Source organism: Musa acuminata, chromosome BXJ2-3 (assembly GCF_036884655.1).
Source record: "Musa acuminata AAA Group cultivar baxijiao chromosome BXJ2-3, Cavendish_Baxijiao_AAA, whole genome shotgun sequence".
Lineage (NCBI taxonomy): Eukaryota > Viridiplantae > Streptophyta > Magnoliopsida > Zingiberales > Musaceae > Musa > Musa acuminata.
Window position 1 is genome coordinate 37,339,314 of NC_088340.1, and position 19,817 is coordinate 37,359,130.

Sequence of the window (19,817 nt, forward strand, 5' to 3'; positions counted from 1 at the left end):
CCCTAAGTCCTTGTCAGAAACAGGAAATCAAATGACCAAATTATTCATTTGGAGTAACCAAGAAGGGTACAAGGAATTGCCAAAGCATGTGAGTGAGCAAACATCATTTGCTTCGAAAGGATAATCTATGAATAAGAACAAGAGCAGCTATAATGGTAGGTTGTCTGATCAGAACAGAAGTAGGAAGACAAGGAAGCAACGGGGGTCCACTGTCCACAAGCCAATAACCATGTCCAAGAGGTCAGTGGATGCCTGTGGATTTTTTATTTCAAGGAAAAGTTTATGAGAAACTGATGTGACTTTCCCTCTGTAAAATAAGTTTTGATTGCATCTGTGCAGTACACATGAACATTGTAGTTGGAAGAGAAGGGTGGTGGTGTTCAGTCTTCCAACCAATGCCTTCCTCAATGTAACTCCACATCCTTTGTTTCCATATGGAAGAGGAAAAAACATATTAACCCCATTAACATGACATAAAGGAAATGTCCAACCATGTATCTCTGTAGCACTAGTTCTTTTTACCTGCATCAAATCCATGTGAAATGATTCAGAAGAATACAAAGCATCCTCACAGGTGAATAGCCAATCAACTGGGGGAAAGAGAAGAAATGAAACAAGGGGACAAAGCTTGTAAATCTGAAAAGTAGCACAAAAAAGATGGAATCCTAAGAATGTTTGACCCAAACACATCCAATATCCAAGAGTTCATTCACTTGATATGTTTTAGTAGTTTAGAGCACCATGACAGAAGAGTTGACTTCCAATGAAAGGAAAAAAGAAAAGACATTACAGATTGCTGACCAATTTCAGAACAACATCTCCACATTCAAGCTTGTAAACTTCTTTTGCTAAGAAGAAAAGCAAATGGATAGACTAGCTAAGAACATCAAAGCTTTTGCCACCTTATGCCCTCATGATAAGACAGCCAACAAAGCTCCAAATCCTCATCAGATTCAGATGAGAATTTCTTGTACTGAAAGCAAAAGCTGAAACTGTTCTTTATTATTCAAGAAGGAAAAGAAAAAATATAAAGCAAGAGGTCAATCTATTTTTTTTTCTTCAGCAAATCATTGACATGACTAACAATTATATTCATCTTACCTCTAAAGCTTGTGGATCATTGTCACAAGAGAGACAAGAGTTAGAAGCACATGATGCAAAGTTCACTAAAAAATTGGGGAGAAGCATGATTGAAAAGGAAAAGGGCACTTGTGCTGCAGTCTTCCTGCAAGACCATGCATGTGTGGGTCACATTCATGGTCTCCCTGCCACTCCAAAGAGGAGAGTAGCATAAAGTTGACACAGTCACCTAAGAAAAGCAGTTCCAATCATGGGTAAAAGGACTTTCAACTAGTCTAAACTTTACTGCAGTTAAAATCAAAGCAACAAGTTTTTCCAATGAGTTTCCATATATTTTCCTCGAGAGCTTGAACTGATTTGGAACACTTGAACAGCACTGATCTCAAACAAAATAGGATGTTGAAACTGTTTGATAATTTCATTGAGTTTGCTACAGTAAGAACAAATTGACAAGTTCCTATGGTCATGTTTCATAGATTTTCTCTTGAGGGCTTCCAATGATTCAGAACAATTGAACAAAATAGGGTGGAAAAAGAATTGAAATTTTTTATTTTTATTTACCAATGAATTCCTCAAGATCATGAACAGAACTAGAACAATCGAGCAAGACTAGGAATGTACAAATAGTAGCAAAATATGATCAGGTATAACAAAAACAAGTTCATGTCATTTTAATATCAAAATCACTTTCAAGAAAAAGGAAATTTTCATGCAAACTAAGAAAGATAACAGAAATACTATGAGGTGGAAGAAGGAAAGAAGAAAAATGTGTACAGAAAACAAGAATGAGAACAAAGGTAGAAACATAAAAAAAAATCCCATTAAGACAATTATTTTAAATACAAAACAATGAATAGGTAGTAAACAATGCAGCATTTATATAAATTGTTGTGAAGGCAAGTTAGAGTCCAAAAAAAATTCTGATGTTCATATATCTTGGACCTAAAAATCTACATATGATTTTATCTTAGATCCTTGGGATTCAGATTTCAATTGGGTTCAAGCAACCAAGTCTCGGTTGCACTGAACACTAAACAGTAGAATTACTATACATTATTCTTCTATTTCATTTTAATGAATTTATTTTAAGAAGATAAGTGATAAAAAAAATGAGATTGGACCTTTGGATTTCACTAATCCTTACCAACTGAGATGATTGACATATCTAAAATCATAAAGTGATTAGGAAGTTACTTGCCTTATAAAATATGCATTATAAATTATGATGTGATTTACAAACAAGTATTTTCTTTTATGAATAGAGAATTTACTGCTTAGACGTCAAAGAAAAAAAAAACCCTTAAACTTATTTTTTTTAATATTTATATATAAATTTATTTATTTATTTATTTATTTTATGTGTGTGTGTATGTATATATATACATATATATATATATACATATATATATATATTTATGTGTGTATGTATACATGTATATATATGCATATATATATATGTGTATATATATGTATAAATCAATAAATATATTTATTTATTTAGTTAGTTATATATATCTTTGTATCCTTCTATAATTTTAGATCTTAAAGTTGTGAAGCAGCAAAGCGAACATAAATTGCGGCCCGAGGCCCGAATCCATAGTCCGTCGCATCGCTTCTCTCGTGGCGCCGCCATCGCTCGAACTTCCGTCCCCTGTCCGACCCTTTTCCTTCGATTTATTTGAATCAGATTCGCTGTTGGTGGGGCATATCCAGTTGGGCCTTACGGTATTGAATCCTCTTTGATCAGAGTTCCTGCTCTTAGGGTTCGTTGTTGGTCTTGGATGGCTCTCGTGGTGATCTGCGGGCAGCCTTGCAGCGGAAAGTCGACGGCCGCGGCCTGCCTCGCCGACGCTCTCCAAGCCGTGGATCCGAAACCCACGGTCAGGATCATCGACGAGTCCTCCCTCCACCTTGGCCGCAACCAAAGCTATGCTGGTACTCTCGCCCACCGTTCTTGTGATTGCATCTTTCATGTATGTCTCTCTTACGAGTAATTTGGATTATGTATTACAAAAGGAGTTTTTTTAATCCTTTTGTATATATTTTTTCGAGAAAGAAAGAAATTTGCCCAAAAAATTAAGTCGAACTTTCTCGTGCATTTACTAATTCGACCTGTTGTTACATAACTTACATGGATTAACTTCTTGTTCTTCACTTGCAAGCTGAAAATTGAGTTGGTTTGTTATTAAAAGGAATAATATATGGTCATACTTTGTGATGGAGAACTGGTGTGAAACACAATTTGAGTCCGTTGATTTGGTTAAAGAATGCTTATAAAGAGACAAGTAGGAGAGATTACAGAGGTTGTTGGTCCGCCCCTATATTTTTGGGTGTGCAACCCTCTTGCAAATTGTGTTCGTGAATAGAGAGGCGTGACATGAAGAGCAAGCATGGATGGAACTGTGTTTGATTGGTTATTCTCACGCTTTAGGATTTCTTAAAGTTGTTACTTTTTACTGATTCAACAGTGGGCGTTTTGGACTTTCAATTTTCAATTTTGATTGCTTAATAATGCAACGGCTGCTTCCATAGTGCCTCCTAAAACATTGTCCGGGTGTGGCAAAAAGTAAAAGAATGCAGGTGAACTATAAGCTGTAATGTTGTATATCCAGGAAAAAATAAATAGTACCCTGCTGTTGTTGAGTGTCTAGAAGTGTAAATTTTGATGGGAAGAATAAACTTGATGCCGTATGACTTGTATTTATGGCTGCCTCAGAATTTTGTTTCCTTAATTTTGTGCTTATTGTGTTTATTTGGTAGATATGCCCATGGAGAAAAACTTGAGGGGTGTGCTTAGATCAGAAGTTGATAGATCATTATCTAAAAGCAGCATTATCATTGTGGACTCTTTGAACAACATTAAGGTGAGAAATATGGCATTTCTTATTTCATTTTAATTGTCAGTATTGATAACACATTTTTGTAAAGTCAATCATGTCTGGATTTGTTGAGTTTATTGATTTTATCTAGCATGTGAAATGTCTAGATCTAGACATCAGTTCATTTGTACTAAATTGTGCTATACAATCTATATATTCACAGGTTTATTAAGAAGTATTTATGCTAGCATGGTGGCATGGTGCATGTGAGAAAATTATATGGTCACCAGATTGGCAATATTTTCAAGAGCTGAAATTGCAGGAACATTTAATGAGACATGACAAGTTTTCAAGAAAAATGAACTTAAATTCGAGCACCCTAATTCTGGGTATCCTAAGATCTTAGCTCCTTGTTCTTGCTAATTTTCTTCCCCTTAGGACAACATTATATATATTTTCTAAATACTGATGGCCGATTTAATTCAGTGGGTCCCCGGTGCTCCCTCAGTTTTCTAATTTGCCTCCTTTTGGACAGCAATATTTTCTTTTAAAATTCTGATGTCCGCTTTAATTCAGTGAGTCTTGCAGTGTTTGAATTAGACAAAGTACTGGTGCAGTCAGGTATTTTGTAAGATCTAGTCAATTTGGTTTCACTAAGTTAGTGGCCATTTTATTGGGTAAATCAATTTGGTTTCATCAAGCAGTGTGACCATTTCTTGTGTGCATCTGGCTTCAGTTGGATGGGTTAATTAATTTATTCGATTTAATATATATTTCATTTAAGCCATTTGGTGTCTGCTTTTATTATTCAACTAGAGAGTATAGACTGCAACTGAGTCAGGTATTTGACTTCTTAATCAACTGGTGGAACAAAATTCTGTACTTTTTTTTAATCACTGGATACACATGCAGTGAAGTCCTAGTAGCTTTTAACTTGCTCAAGTAAATAGGATTAACTCATGGGGGTGAAGAAAGAGTTCTCAATGAACTCTTTTTCCCTTTTACATTATTTAAAATTTTTTACATAGTGAAGCATGATAAGATCTTTTTTTTTCCTTCAAGAAAGTTGGTGGTTTATGATTGTCACATCATATTTGATTTTCTTTTAAGTTCTTGTACTTTTCTTTTTATTTTGCTTAGTTGGTAGGAAACTTCATTTTATTGTTGGTATTGAGAAGTTCTATGCATAATGAAGTTTTTGGACTGACTGAACTGTGAGCAGAATTTTATGCATCATTTGCAAGTGCTTAATCTCGATCATGATTCCTAATGTGAATCAACCTGTTCATGTAAAAATATTAGAGTGAATTCTATGAACGGGTTGCCATTTTCGTTGATGGATATATTATTTTCTTTTTTTTGGGATTGTTTTGTTACCTGCTTTTGAATACCTTACTATTTCTTATGCATTTGTAGTCTTTTCTAAATGAATACTCTGTATCCACTCTTTTATACATGCAACATGCAGGGTTATAGATATGAGTTATGGTGCCTTGCTCGAGCTTCTGGGATAAGATACTGTGTGGTAATTAATTATCTACGCTGCTTCTCTAAGTGACTTCATTATTATACAACTAAGATTGGAATTTTCTATATAGCAGAAGGCTGATCTAAGTGTGATGATCAGTGTTGTTTTCTATTGCTGTAGATTAACATTTAGATGAAAGATGATGCCTTTATCATTATCAAGTCATGTTTCAGGTGTTTTGTGACACTGACGAAGATAGCTGTCGGGAATGGAACAGAAAGCGTGGGGAAATGGGAGAATCTTCATATGACACAAAAATGTAAGTGGGGAATTTCTCTTCCTTTTCAGTTTTGCTCTGCGATCACTTATCTTGGTATTCCATCCTACATCAGATACATTTCTTCGACTTACCCTGTGAGTAAAAATGTTCTTTGAAAATCTGTTGGAAGTTATTTTGTCGGATGAGTTGTCTCAATTTCATATTTGGTTATGCAAAACAATATCTTGCCTCATCTAAAACTACAAAACTATTGACAATACCATCTTATTTTTTTGAATCCTTTTATCAGCTGTTCTCTTGCTCAGAAAAGAATGACAACTATATGATGAATGTGTCCTTAACAGATTTGAGGATTTAGTGCGGAGATTTGAGAAACCAGACAGAAGGAACCGCTGGGATTCTCCACTTTTTGAATTATTTCCATCTAAAGGTAACCAGCACTTGTATTTGTGCTTAGTATGTCATGCCATGACATTGAAAGCTTCTCGAGCATTTAGCTAATCCTAAATGTAAGTCGTAGCCAAGGATTTATATTCAACAATTATGATTTAGGCATGACAATAATTTTTATGGGTGAAATCTACTAAACTGGAAGAAGAGTTTGTACCTTTTTTTATTCTTTTAGATAGCCAAAAAAATCTATTGATTAGGCAACAGAGATTTATTTCTTGCTAACTTTTCTTTGTATTGTTTCTCGTGAAGAGTAGTTGACATTGGCAACTAAGATAAAGGACAAGAACCTAATTGATTATGTAAATTTTTGTTGCAGTTTTTTCTTTTAATTGTTAACTTGTAATACTCTTAGTTCCTTTATACTAGATCTCGCAGTTAAAATTGTTAAAAATCTAAAAGGTTCTTTTTTATTCAGTCTCAAGTTAATAAATTACTTGACTACGAAAAATAACTAATGTGATACTCAGGAATCAAGTTGTTGCAACTATGGATTAAAACATGTCAAGCCACCTAATTGTCACTATTTTTATTTTGTCTTGAGAAACACCGGTCTTTTTCTAAAAAATATCTATTGTCTCTTCCTGTAAGATGAAATAAGAGAGTCTTCTCCGGTAATTGCTGATGCTGTATCCTACCTCACAAAAAAGGTTGATTCAAAATCCCGAGATGTTAGAGTCCTTCAGCCTACTATTGCTACTCAGACTGTAAGTACATTTATGTTGATACATGATATTTATCAAATCATGCCAGTAAATTAACATGAGGCTTTTTCTTTTAATCCTCACCATTATTTGTTTTGATTATCTTGATACCTGAACATGAATATCTACAGTAATTTAAGTTATTCTGGGAGAGGTAGTAGCTATTTGAAGAGGTAGTAGCTATTTGAAGCTTGATGCTCACATAGGGAGTTGAAGATGGATTGGATTATTATATGGGGTTAAGTGGGTTTACTGTTGATAACATGAGATTAGGTTGTTTCGGCCCTGTGGTAATCTGGACAGGGGTCTCATATGCTGCCTTCTAGGGATTGATAATAAGATATGTAGTATGTGTTGGTTCTCATTGATGAGGACATTAAGCCTTTTAAGTAAGAGAGATTATGAATTTGAATTTGACAAATCAATAGTGAACTTTGGGTAGTGAACTCTTCCGTTTTCTCCCCTGGAGATTCTGAAATTTTACAAGCATGTCTTTATACCTTTTTGTTTTATTTTCTTTGTTGGATAACTATTCTTTCTGATTCCATCAAATCTTTTAGGCACATACAACAGATGCCAATTCCCTTTACGAGATGGACAGAGCAACACAGGTACTGTTTGTAATATGATCTCTCTTTTCTAGGGGCTGTTAGAACCTGCTGATTTACACTTTTGTTTCTTTTACAGGAGGTGATCAACATGATTGTTGAAGCGCAATCTCAAGGTCTTGCAGGAGCTGTCAATAGGATATCTCTTGGCCAACATTTACCCACCATATCCTTTTTCTTGGAAGCTAAATGGAGTTTTAGTAGCTTAATGGTCAGCCAAGATATTAGTCTCAAGCTCGACTTTTGCCATCTAATTAAATTGCATACATTTTCAGTTTATTATACTGATATTTGTTTCTTTTTTTTTTTGTCATAGAACATTCACCTGTGATATAGCGTTCTTTCAGTTTATTCACCTAAGGCTCACTTGAAAAACACATAAAAGGAATTCTGATACCTGTCACACATTAAATATTAGGTCATGATGAAATTGCCGTGGATATTCTCATTTAATTTCACACAAGGATGTCATTACAGTATCGAAAACTTGAAAAAAAAATAGATGGATGTATTTGTTTAGGCAGTTTGCTACATGGCATCACTTGACATGGCATCACGGATGCTACATTGGCACATCACGAAATCAGCATAGGATTGGTGGTTCTATCATGTGCATACAATTGAAATGGAGACTGGATTCATATCCTCTCAAATACTTGCATCTCATTTTAGTATCACATTTAGAGTCTGTCATAAATGTCATAATGGGTAATGGAGGGTGTGTTAAATTCTTGAAAGTGAACCACATGTGATTCGAATGAAATCAGATTGCATCACAAGCTCTTCTTCTAACAAAAGGCCCTTTGATCTTTTACATGAGAGGTTTCAACAGTTACCAGCAGTAGACATTGGTAACCTAATCTTAGATTTGCTTAAATGGTTTTATATCATTTACTTTGAGCATAATATTGCTGATAAGCAAAATCCTTGACTGCCAATCTACATAAACATTCAAAGACCAATCGGGCTGCCGGAGCTCCGAAGCCTACGGCGCACCTTCATTAAGCTCACAGGGCAGTCCAGCCTCAGCGGCCCTCCACCACCATCAGACGCAGATAGCGCAAAGAGGATGTTTGTGGACTACTTGAACAGGGAAATTGGCACTTGGTAACCCCACCCCTCCTTTTTTTTTCGTTCTTTTCAGCTTGTAATTGAAATCTGTGACTCGCTGCAAGAGGTGATTGGTTTTTTTGGGCATGATGTGAGTGATCAACACTGAGATAGCATAAATCATTGAAATGCCTTGTTGCATTGTGTGATGTTGGATTTAAACCCCAAATCGAGTATCTTCTACACCTTTCATCATGTTGCAAGAAATCATTGAGTTTGTTCTGCACCATGAGAATAGATGGAGAAGTAGTCTCCCTTTTTTATGCCAAAAAAAAAAGGGAAATATTTATACATAAGTCTCATCCTTATCATTTATTATTTACGAAAAATAATAATAATACAATCATTTTCATTCATTCTTTATGAAAATAATAATAATAATACAGCCATCTTCGATCGCACAAATGATAGATGCACTTTGAAGTCTGTGTTCATTCTGTCTTCTTTATATAGTCCCTCTTTAATTACCATGACTTCATGTCCTAATTATATATCCTATCCCGTCTAAATCTCTGTGATCCCACGAATCATTCCAGTTGGATTTAAACCATCACTCTGCAATGTATTCTGCTCCCTACATAGACTCGAAACATTCCAGTAGACTCGATCGAACCACCCAACCCTCAGCAGGTAGGACAAGTCCATCTCGACTCGACCCAATCGCGACCCGAACTGTCGGCGACTGCAGCGTCACATCGTCTTTGCAGACTTCACCACGCAACGACCTCCTTGATTGCTTCTCGCCATGACGATCGTCTCGAGAGCTCTCCCGGTCATATTGGCCATTCCACTTGTTCGTTCATTCAATTCAAACAACAGAAGAAAACAACGAACGGATGAGCACTACGTCGGAGGTGCTTTACGTGTCCCTTCGTGGGTTCACTCATCGCCCATTGGGACCCACCCGGTCCCATTATCGCCGACCTTTTACTGTTTTTTTGTTTGATTATGGAACAATAATAACGTACCGATACGCACACATTTTGAAGGGGACTCTCCGTAGCCCATAGTTCACATGTTGTTCATCTCTTTTGCAAAGCTCTACCCAAACCTACGTGGATTTGAGTCAACCAATCCCTTTTTTTTATTATGACAAAATTATATATATATATATATGACATATTAAAATTTTAAAAGGACTAATTTCGAAAGGATAAGTATGTAAAGAATTCTGAAACCAAAGATTATGTATATTGCCTTTTTTTTTTTTTGTTGCCTTTTGTAGACCTTCCAAATGCAATGCTTCTCTCTTTCTCATAAGTATTATTATGTGATTGGAAGAAACAGACGGGATCACCGAAGATGATCGGCCAGGATTTCTCCGGCGGCTGGATCCTGTCATCCTCATCATCCAATCGATGCACCAGTCGAAGTCATTACAGGATGGTGTTCGACATTACAAGCAAGCAAGGTTGATGGCGAAGCTTCATTCTTATTAGCTTGCCGCCAAAGGATACGACTCAGCTCATATATGTCATTAGCTTTGGAGACGAGGGAGCACGTCCAAGAGAGAAGTAGCTTTCCAACAGCGAAGCAATTGCTTCCTTCTCTCTCTCTCTCTCACTCACTCAGACCCCTTTTGTATCCTTTACGTGATTCCAAGCTGCTAAACGATCACGGGTGGGTAGGTCTATGCTATGCTATGCTATCTGCTGCTACCTTAATACATCTACTAGACATTATTCTCCACTTGTAATCATGTGAAACAAATTAATGCTTGTGTTTGATCACATGCCAAAGTAATTGAAGAACAAGAAACATATACACCATTGCAGTGCAGATTACAAGTGTTTGATGCACATTGCTGGTAAGTATTTGATTCTTTGGCAAGGATATATATACCATCTCAACCACGTACGCTGATTCATACATGTATTGAGATATCGCAAGCTCATTAATGGATGGACTCCCAGTGAATAATACTGGCTGTCGTCAGCTTTGTTCGATGATGTGATGTGGTTTCGCTGTCCGATAAGATGATCCAACTTTTGTTTAAAGGAGTGTTTTAAGTAGGTGATGTGAGCAAAAGCATCTTTCTTTTGGATTATTGTTTATCATACATAGTTCGATTAGAAGATTCATAGATGGTGGATGGGCATGAAACGGGTGATGAGACTGGATTCATCCTCTTCTCATGGAGTTCACGGGATTTGTGTTGGCATGCTCAAAGGATGGTAGCCTTTGAGACAACTTTGATGAATGATTACAGAAATATCTTCTATTATTATAATGTTAGGAAGACATAAAAATAACATTTATGGATTAATATATTTATGAACAAAATAACACATGCAGAGATAAAATGAAATGATGGTATATAATTAAGAGAAAAAGATAAAACGGAAAATTCTTATATTTGTATATGATTATGAGTTGTTGATAAATAAGACAAAATTAATTATTATTATGATATTGACATTTTTGAAAAGGTTCTATAGATCTAAATAATTTTTATTAGGATCGATGAAAAGAAATTTGTGGCTCTTAATGTGACTCATAATGTTATTGATCTCTCCAATAAAACTGAATAATAATAAAAAATTAATACTATCGACTTTCTGTTTATTACATAGTTAATTATTTTTTCTTAAGTCTGTATGATACTTTTGTATATTTGCCTATAAAATATCAATATCCATGCAACTTATAGGGTCTCTTAAGAACTCACGAAAGAGAAAACATGTTAGAAAATACATGAATATATGAGCAAACTATCATCATCGCTCCGTCGAACCTCAAGATGTCAGAAAAAGATATTTAAATAAATACTTAATAAGTACTGTAAAATATAAAGATGAACATTGTAAAATCTAAAGTTTTAATATGATATGTCATTATAGCGATAAACTAACCTTAGGTCTTAAATATTTATTATTACATTTAGATATAAGAAGTATAAGAAATAAAAAAAATATTAGAACCGACACGATACATATCTATATTCGATTAGATAAAAAATAGTTTCCCATTAAAATTAAAGCTAAACTTGTAACAATTTGTACTCAAAGAGTCATTCTTCAATCATAAAACAATATATCATATCTCCTTCATTGAATTAGAAATCCTTGTATTTTTTTTTTATCATGGTAGGTCCTAAAGATCCCTGATTTCAAGGTATTATATGCTACAACTGTTGGAATGTCCTCTATATCTCACTAACTATTACCATGGCAGGAATGGGGATCTTCAAAACCACCTTCGGTTGGATGGGGATGCTATTTGTAGGGCATGCCCTCATCATTTGAGCTATGTGTCTCCGGTCACATCAAAAATCAAGTGAGAGATTCGTTATTGAATGACATGATGTGAGTCATGCATTATTAGATAGACGTACTGATTGATCCCAAAACATTTAAATTTAAATTAACGATAATATATTTACCGAGTTCTTATAAATCAATTTAACTCTTCTTTCCATTCGGTGGAAGGCCATGCATGGCATGCGATACAGATCATTGCAGGAGTGATCGTTATGGTACATGCGATGTAAGGTGACGTGATGGCGGCATGGCGCCATCCCCGAGTCCCATCCGCGAGGCCACTAATGGACGCGTCATTGGGAGTCCACTGCAGTCATCCCACACTTGGAAGCAATTCCCACCTCTGTCTTCTCCTCCCCATAAAGAAGAACGCCAATGCGAATGCGAATGCGCACTTGAAACAAGCGGCGTTCGTTTGCCCACTTCGTCTCTCCCCACCCCCGCCCGCCCCCTTCTGATACTTTCCCCAGGTCCTCCCTCGTCTGCATTTGACCTCCATGGCCAGCGCACCACCAACAGATCCGAGTCCTTCTCTCGCCTTTCGCTTCAGGATAACTTGATCTGCCCCGCCTGTGCCATTGTCGGAGCCCTCCGACTCTCTGTTCCAGTGTAAACTCTGCTGATTTCCTTGTTGTTTGTTTACCCCTTTTACTCTCTCTTTTAATATTGTATGTTTAATGTTCAGCAATTAATATCTTTGGCATGTTCATATACCTGTGTGAGATCAACTTGTGTTATAGTGCTTCTGACATCCCATCTCTTCATCAAGTGTATAGAAGAAAGAAACATATTGGAAGTACATTTCCAGATAATACTTGTATTCACATAAATTGTAATACCTTATTTTAGTCATACTTTGATTGCCTAATAGAATTTGTCTTCCTTTTCTTTGTAATTACTAGTTGTTTGATTTTAATTGGACCTAATCTGACTGCAAACTCTGGATTCTCCATAATTTTCTCTGAAGAAAGGGGGAAAACAAAATGGAAGTCAGCAATTTTTATTGCTAATTTCTCATTGATTAGAAGATTCTATGAGATGGAAAATTGAGAAGAGATTAAATCAAGTATAATAGTAGCAGAAGCTATAAGTAATAAGCTTATTGATTTCACAGATAACATGGAAAATAGTTATTTTTTCTGCATAGTGATTGATGTCTCTGAGCCTTGCAGCATGTAACTCACTAAAATTGTTTACTTTGATCATATGTTTTTGGTGCAAAAACCTTCATATTTAGCCAGTAAATCAAGTTTCATTGTCTCTGTTGATGCTCTTCTTTTTTCCTTCTCTTCATGCATTGTTCAGCCACTTCCATGGTTTCAGGATTCATCTATATATGAAATCTTTTGTTATCCTTTAGATTGTAGAATCAAATCTTTTGCATCTACTGATGAAGAATCACATGTCCAGGTCCTTCTTGTTTCATATGTCCAGGTGAAGAATCACAGCTCTCCTTAATGTTGAAATCAGCCTTTCTCTTACATTTCTTGGCCACTCTTCTTCTTCTTCTTCTTCTCCTTTCTCTCACTCCCATCTCCTCATCCCTTTCACCGGAATCCAAAGTGCTCCTTGAAATAAAAGGCCAGCTCAATGATCCTATGAACCAACTTGAGAGCTGGAATGAATCTAAATCTCCTTGTGAGTTTGCTGGAGTCCACTGCGACATCGGCACCGGCCATGTAGTCGGAATCTCTCTTCCAAGCATCTCTTTGTCAGGCAACATGTCACCGTCAATCTCTCTTCTACGCAGCTTGGTCACTCTGGAGCTCGGCGGCAACACCATCTCCGGCGTTGTCCCTTTGGCCTTGGCCAACTGCACGAGCCTTCGGGTCCTCAATCTCTCCACGAACAGCTTGAGTGGTTTGCTGCCTGATCTTTCGGCTCTGCGGAACCTGCAAGTTCTTGATCTGTCCACAAATGGCTTCACTGGAGAATTCCCTGCCTGGGTGGGGAAACTGCCCGGCCTGGTTGAGCTCGGCCTGGCGGAGAACGACTTTGATGCCGGAGAGATACCAGAGAGCATTGGCCATCTTAAGAACCTGACATGGCTGTTCTTGGCTCAATGCAATCTTCGAGGGGAAATCCCAGCCTCCATCTACGGGTTGACGAAGCTGGGAACGTTGGACCTCTCTCGCAATCAGATCTCAGGACAAGTATCGAAAGCAATATCCAATCTGAGCAGTCTCTACAAGATCGAGCTCTACCAGAACAACCTAACCGGAGAGATCCCACCCGAGCTTGCCAATCTCACGTTACTACGTGAATTCGATGTCTCCCGCAACCAGCTCACCGGGAAGCTTTCTCCTGAGATCGGCAACCTGAAGGAGCTAACGGTCTTCCATTTATACACAAACAGCTTCTGGGGTGAGCTTTCCCGGGGGTTCGGAAACCTGGAGCACCTCGTCTCCTTCTCCGTCTACGGGAACAACTTCTCCGGGGAGTTCCCATCCGATCTCGGTCGCTTCTCGCCGCTCAACAAGATCGACATATCCGAGAACAGCTTCTCCGGCGACTTCCCTCGGTTCCTGTGCCACAACAAAAAGCTGCAGTACTTGCTTGCTCTCGACAACGATTTCACAGGGCAATTCCCCGGATCATACGCCGAGTGCAAAACGTTGGTGAGGTTTCGGATCAGTCAAAATGGCTTCACAGGGGGGATTACCAGTGGAATCTGGGGATTGCCATCTGCAGTGATCATCGACGTAGCTGACAACGAGTTCATCGGGGGTGTATCTTCTGACATAGCCATGTCAGCTAGCTTAACTCAGTTGTATGTGCAGAACAACCGGTTCTCCGGGGAGCTCCCAGCAGAGCTTGGTGATCTTCCTCAGCTCCAGAAGTTGTTTGCATTCAACAACTCTTTTTCTGGTCGAATTCCGTCTCGATTCGGAGATCTGAAGCAACTGTCATCTCTGCATCTGGAAGATAATGAGCTCACAGGAACAATACCATCAGAACTTGGATTGTGTGACAGCTTGGTGGACCTCAACCTTGCACAGAATTCACTGACTGGTGATGTTCCAGCAACACTAGCTTTGCTGAACTCCCTCAACTCGCTCAATCTTTCGCAAAACCACATCACGGGCTCAATCCCTGATGGTCTACAAGCACTGAAGCTGAGCTCTATTGATCTGTCGGACAACCAGTTATCAGGGAGAATTCCACCAGATCTGCTGCTGATTGCAGGAGACGAAGCATTCTCCGGGAACAAAGAACTCTGCACAGACAGAGCAATGCATACAGAGTTTAGCTTCTGTACTCTGAGCCATAGCCACAAGGATGTAACGCGAAAGCGTATGTATCTCGTGATCACCATAGCATTCGCCATGATCATACTTTTTGCTGGTCTCATCTTTGTGAGTTACCAAAGCTTCGAGCTTGAAGAACAGAATAGGAGAAGAGATTTGGAGGAAGGAAAGGATAAGGATTCGGAATGGATGCTTGAATCTTTCTACCCAACAGAGCTGGATCCCGAGGAGATCATCAACCTGGATGAAGAGAATCTGATTGCGCGCGGAGGCACCGGTAAAGTGTACCGATTGGATTTGAGCAAGAACAGAGGAACATTTGCTGTGAAGGCTGTTGTTGGTACAAAGGTTGTGACAGCTGAAATCGATATCATGGGCAAGATCAAGCACAGGAACATACTAAAGCTCTTTGCATGCTTGACCGGAAGGGGATCGAGTTATCTAGTCTTCGAGTACATGTCGAATGGGAATCTGTATCAAGCTCTGCGCCGGGAGATCAAGGGTGGGCTGCCGGAGTTGGACTGGAACAAGCGCTACAAGATTGCAGTGGGGGCAGCAAAAGGCATCATGTATCTCCACCATGACTGCTCTCCAGCTATCATCCACAGAGACATAAAGTCGAGCAATATATTGCTGGATGAGGAGTACGAAGCCAGAATTGCCGATTTCGGGATCGCCATCGTTGTGGAAGGATCGGAGTCGAGTTGTTTTGCTGGAACTCATGGTTATATCGCTCCAGGTATGGTTGCATTCGGAATGCAGTTTGATCTTTTGCAGACAAATTGTCTTTGGCTTTAGATTCTGAAACCTTTGAGCTTATGGAATTTGAATGTTTTTCTTGCTTAGAACTTGCATATTGTCCTAAGGTCACCGAGAAGAGCGATGTATACAGCTTCGGAGTAGTCCTACTGGAACTGATTACCGGCCGCGGCCCAACTGATCCCCAGTTCGGAGGACGAGACATAGTGTCTTGGATTTCCAGCCATGTCGATGGCCAAAATCTTGCAGAGGTTTATGATCACAGGGTGCCAAGTTCTGCAGAGGAGGACATGGGGAAGGTGCTCAAGATTGCCATCCTCTGCACCACCAAGCTGCCATCTTGCCGGCCTACCATGAGAGAGGTGGTGAACATGCTGATAGATGCTGATCCATGCTCAGTTGTCAATGGCGTGAGAAGTATCAGTAAGAACTGCTAGCTTTTTATCTCAGCAGTTCCTTGTGCTGATCTTGATTTAGATATCTCATACATCCATGTGTGCTAAGTTTGGACTTAGATGATGTATAAATAAATCAGGGACTCTTTACACTCATATAATTAGGTTACTTGTATTCCCATGTTATGAAATCTAAATTTTTGTAATTGGTCATATAAATACATATACATATATACCTACATATATGTTATGAACCTGGTTGCTGACTTCCTGACTGCAACCTATTTCTCTAGCATGCCTGAAAGGAGATTAATCATTTCCTTCTTGCTGCAATCCTACACATATAAATCAACCTTAGGAGAAGTCAGAGAAAAGGTTGATAAGAGGTGGTGGAGTGCATCTCAACACCACAAGACTTGCAGACATCCATCTGTTGACTCTTCAGTATTCTACAATTCAAAAGTACAAAACCGCAGAGAACCAAAACATTGACCAAAGAACCAAAAACATAGGGAAATTTTCTTGCATATGGGCACAATGTTCACATTGCATAAATGATGACAGCTTTACATTTTAAGCAAATGCATATTTAGTAGCAAAGGCTGCACTTACACATACAAACATCCAACTTGATGCAGCTACCGGATGACAGCAGGTAGGCGATGAGACATGATAAAACATAGCACAAGCGGTAAGTTACATGACTCGGGAGCTCATTTGTCACTGGTCATTATGCAGTAGTAAACCTGTATGAGGAATAAGAAAGAGCCGCGTAGCTCCAGCTACTATGAATTAATTCAGCCTTAGCTTGTTCCCCTGCAGCTCCAAGGGCCACATGCAACGGATAGAAATGGTCCGGCCATGGGTGTGCCTTTCTTGCATTGGGTGCCTTCTCCTCGTAGTTGTTCACATCATCATGTCTACCAAAATTGTGAAGCAATGATGACAATTAAATCAAATCATCTAAACTTCAATAGCTTTTTTGATAGCAATTCATATGGTTAATATCTTCTAAAAGCTAAATAAAACATCATTGGATCATGGGTGGTAGTGCCCCTTACCTCCCGTTTATCAGTGATTCCGTGAGCCATGTATCAAAGTCCAGAGCCCATTTTTCCACATTCTGGCTCTCCCGATTCAGGATTCTCAAGTTGTGAGTAGCACTTCCGGATCCAATTATAAGTACTCCCTCGTCCCTAAGAGGGGCCAGTGCCTTCCCCATGTTGTAATGGTATGTAGCGTCCTTGTTTGTCTGTACTGAAAGCTGGCACACAGGTATGTCTGCCTCTGGATACATGAGCATCAACGGAACCCATGCACCATGGTCGAGACCGCGAGTCCTGTCCTCTTTTACTTGGCCGAAGCCAGCATTCTGTAGCAGTTCCCTCACTCTCTTTGCCAGGTTCGGTGCACCCGGTGCAGGGTATTTAAGCTGCCATCACAGTATAATTTGGTGAGTTTGCCATTTGCATGTTTACTTTTGGTCAAGAACATCACAGAGAAGCAAGCTATGCAGCATTGTAGCTTTTTGCATCCATCACAAGTGTAGATGCAAATCCATGCTCATTTAGCATGATCATACTTTTGTTACTGTGAAAATACATGATTATATGCCATAGAAAAGCTCAATAATGATTGAACAGTATAAATAATTATTTGTATCCTCCACTCATCTTGCAACTTGAAGAACAACTATTTCCCTATATGATCAAACATGTGGCAAGGACTCCCATGTCGCATTACTTTCCTCAGGATGTGTATAATGTAGGATAAACATGTAAATAAGGTCCCATCCAAAACTCCTTTTCGTTCCTTTTTTTGGGCAAATATTCATGCCAAACTTTGCAATCTAATGTTAAGATGCGGCTAAATCTAAAGACTTTCCTCTATGACTTAATATATCTATTCTTGATTGTTTGAATTGCTTGGATACACTAAATTAAAGATTACAAAAAAGATCATATATCTTGTTTATTACAAAGATCTATCATCATAAGATCATTGATGATATCGTGTATTTGACAAGTCCTAAACATATAGATTCACATCTTGAAACTAAAACACAATTGCAAGCACTACAAACAAAGTCTAAGAAATAAATTTGATGAGTTTAAACCACCACTAACCATCTACAAACAAAGTTGTGTTGCAGGATCTTATCATTTATATACTACTATGCTCCTTCATGGGTTAGTTGTCTAAATAGGTCAAACCCAACATGTATAAAAAAAAGTTGATCAAAGAAAATGATTTAAAGAGTTGAACATATGACCTTTCAATTTTGACACAATGTCAACTTTTGACCACTGCCAGATCATTCAAAAGCTTAATCTAAAAGGTGTGGTGTAGCAAGGTTTCCCCATAATCTCAAGTCCATTCTAACAGAATAGTGCAGATACAAGAAAGAACTACATAGTGATCACAAAATAAAGTGAAATAAAACTTAAGTACGAAAGGTATAATCAATCTGTGCCAAGCACTAAACAAAGATCAAGTATTACTAATTAATTAACAGAACCAAAAGAACATCTTAAGAATTTTACTTGTTTTTCAAATATCTTCTACACAAGTAGCAAGCATGTTGATCTAGTATGTAAAATTATGACCAACTCAAATAATTTCCTTAACAAAAGTTCTGGTTTTGGTTTTTAAAAAAAGTAATTTTGGCCACACACCTTAATCATTAATGATCAAGAAACAATTGACCACAGAGAATAACTAGGGGAAAAGAACTCCTTTAAGTGGCTCCTGGTAGAGTAAAAAATCTAAGTATTTCCTGTGCTTTACTTTATTCAACGGTGTATCATAGGTCTCATCGTCTTGCTGATTCGATCATTTTGGAATTCATAGTATCAGGCCAATAAATGGATATGTTTTTATAACAGCAGCCACCAAATGCGGCAATCTCTTGCATGTTATAACACAGGCTTAACATCAAACAACAACAAAATCAATTCTTTTTAAAGGAAAATAAAAGATAATCTAAGACCCCTTTCGGATTGTCACAAAAGAAGAACAAACTTTAGCGATTCCATCTGATAAACAAAGAAGAATCAACCAGAGACAGAGAGCGACAAGGACGGAAGAGGATTAAACCTTGTACATGGGCTTGGGGAAGCCGTAGAAGTCGTAGATGGTGTCGTTGTGGCCGTTGATGACATTCACGGTGGGAGAATCGGTCTCCCAGTGGCCGGAGATGATGAGGATTGCCTTGGGCACCGCCTGGAACACCTTGGACCGCCACGACTTCAGGAACCACCTCGCCGGCAAGCTCTCGTCGATCGACAGCGTCGGCGACCCGTGCGACAAGAAGAACGTGTCCATCTCTTTCCCTCTGATCGATCGAATTCGACAGCGAACAAAGCTCCAACCCAACGAAACCCGCGGCTTTACGAAACAACGTAAGGCAAACCTATTCCTGGCAAGAAAACGATGGCCGGGCGAGCCCTCTTTTATAAGGTCGAGGAGGCGATCGTCTCACGCACCTGCCCGCTGATTGGACGAACCGATCGCCAAAATGCGGGACCCACACGTAGTAGGTCGGTCAAAAACGCGTTTGGACGATGCGTAGATCAGGACCGTTAGTTTGATTTGGTGGGAGTTATTTCCTGGCTAAAAATAGGATATAAAATATTT

The 19,817-nt window shown here is 38.5% G+C and overlaps 3 protein-coding genes across 6 annotated transcripts; 2 read left to right on the forward strand and 1 right to left on the reverse strand.

Annotated features, from left to right (window-relative positions):
* Positions 1 to 2,635: 2,635 nt before the first annotated feature.
* Positions 2,636 to 8,668, forward strand: LOC103979147 (protein KTI12 homolog). 2 transcript variants are annotated; one of them, XM_065100411.1, is made up of 10 exons: positions 2,636 to 2,733; positions 2,828 to 3,015; positions 3,841 to 3,944; positions 5,368 to 5,424; positions 5,601 to 5,686; positions 5,992 to 6,077; positions 6,689 to 6,804; positions 7,362 to 7,412; positions 7,489 to 7,574; positions 8,352 to 8,668. In XM_065100411.1, the coding sequence occupies exons 2-10, from the start codon at positions 2,862 to 2,864 to the stop codon at positions 8,518 to 8,520; spliced, it is 909 nt and encodes a 302-aa protein (XP_064956483.1). In that variant the 5' UTR covers positions 2,636 to 2,733; positions 2,828 to 2,861; the 3' UTR covers positions 8,521 to 8,668. The 2 variants fall into 2 exon arrangements, with proteins under 2 accessions (XP_064956483.1, XP_064956481.1); XM_065100409.1 differs by having other exon boundaries at positions 2,687 to 3,015.
* Positions 8,669 to 11,988: 3,320 nt separating this feature from the next.
* Positions 11,989 to 16,387, forward strand: LOC135608017 (receptor protein-tyrosine kinase CEPR2-like). 3 transcript variants are annotated; one of them, XM_065100412.1, is made up of 3 exons: positions 11,989 to 12,388; positions 13,530 to 15,766; positions 15,874 to 16,387. In XM_065100412.1, exons 1-3 carry the CDS (start codon positions 12,027 to 12,029, stop codon positions 16,221 to 16,223), a joined length of 2,949 nt encoding a protein of 982 aa, XP_064956484.1. In that variant the 5' UTR covers positions 11,989 to 12,026; the 3' UTR covers positions 16,224 to 16,387. The 3 variants fall into 3 exon arrangements, with proteins under 3 accessions (XP_064956484.1, XP_064956485.1, XP_064956486.1); XM_065100413.1 differs by having other exon boundaries at positions 12,249 to 12,388; positions 13,190 to 15,766; XM_065100414.1 differs by having other exon boundaries at positions 12,251 to 12,388; positions 13,214 to 15,766.
* Positions 16,388 to 16,669: 282 nt separating this feature from the next.
* Positions 16,670 to 19,616, reverse strand: LOC135608018 (extradiol ring-cleavage dioxygenase-like). Its single transcript, XM_065100416.1, has 3 exons — positions 19,278 to 19,616; positions 17,243 to 17,613; positions 16,670 to 17,101 (listed from the first exon to the last, which is right to left on the reverse strand). Exons 1-3 carry the CDS (start codon positions 19,503 to 19,505, stop codon positions 16,912 to 16,914), a joined length of 789 nt encoding a protein of 262 aa, XP_064956488.1. The 5' UTR covers positions 19,506 to 19,616; the 3' UTR covers positions 16,670 to 16,911.
* Positions 19,617 to 19,817: the final 201 nt, after the last annotated feature.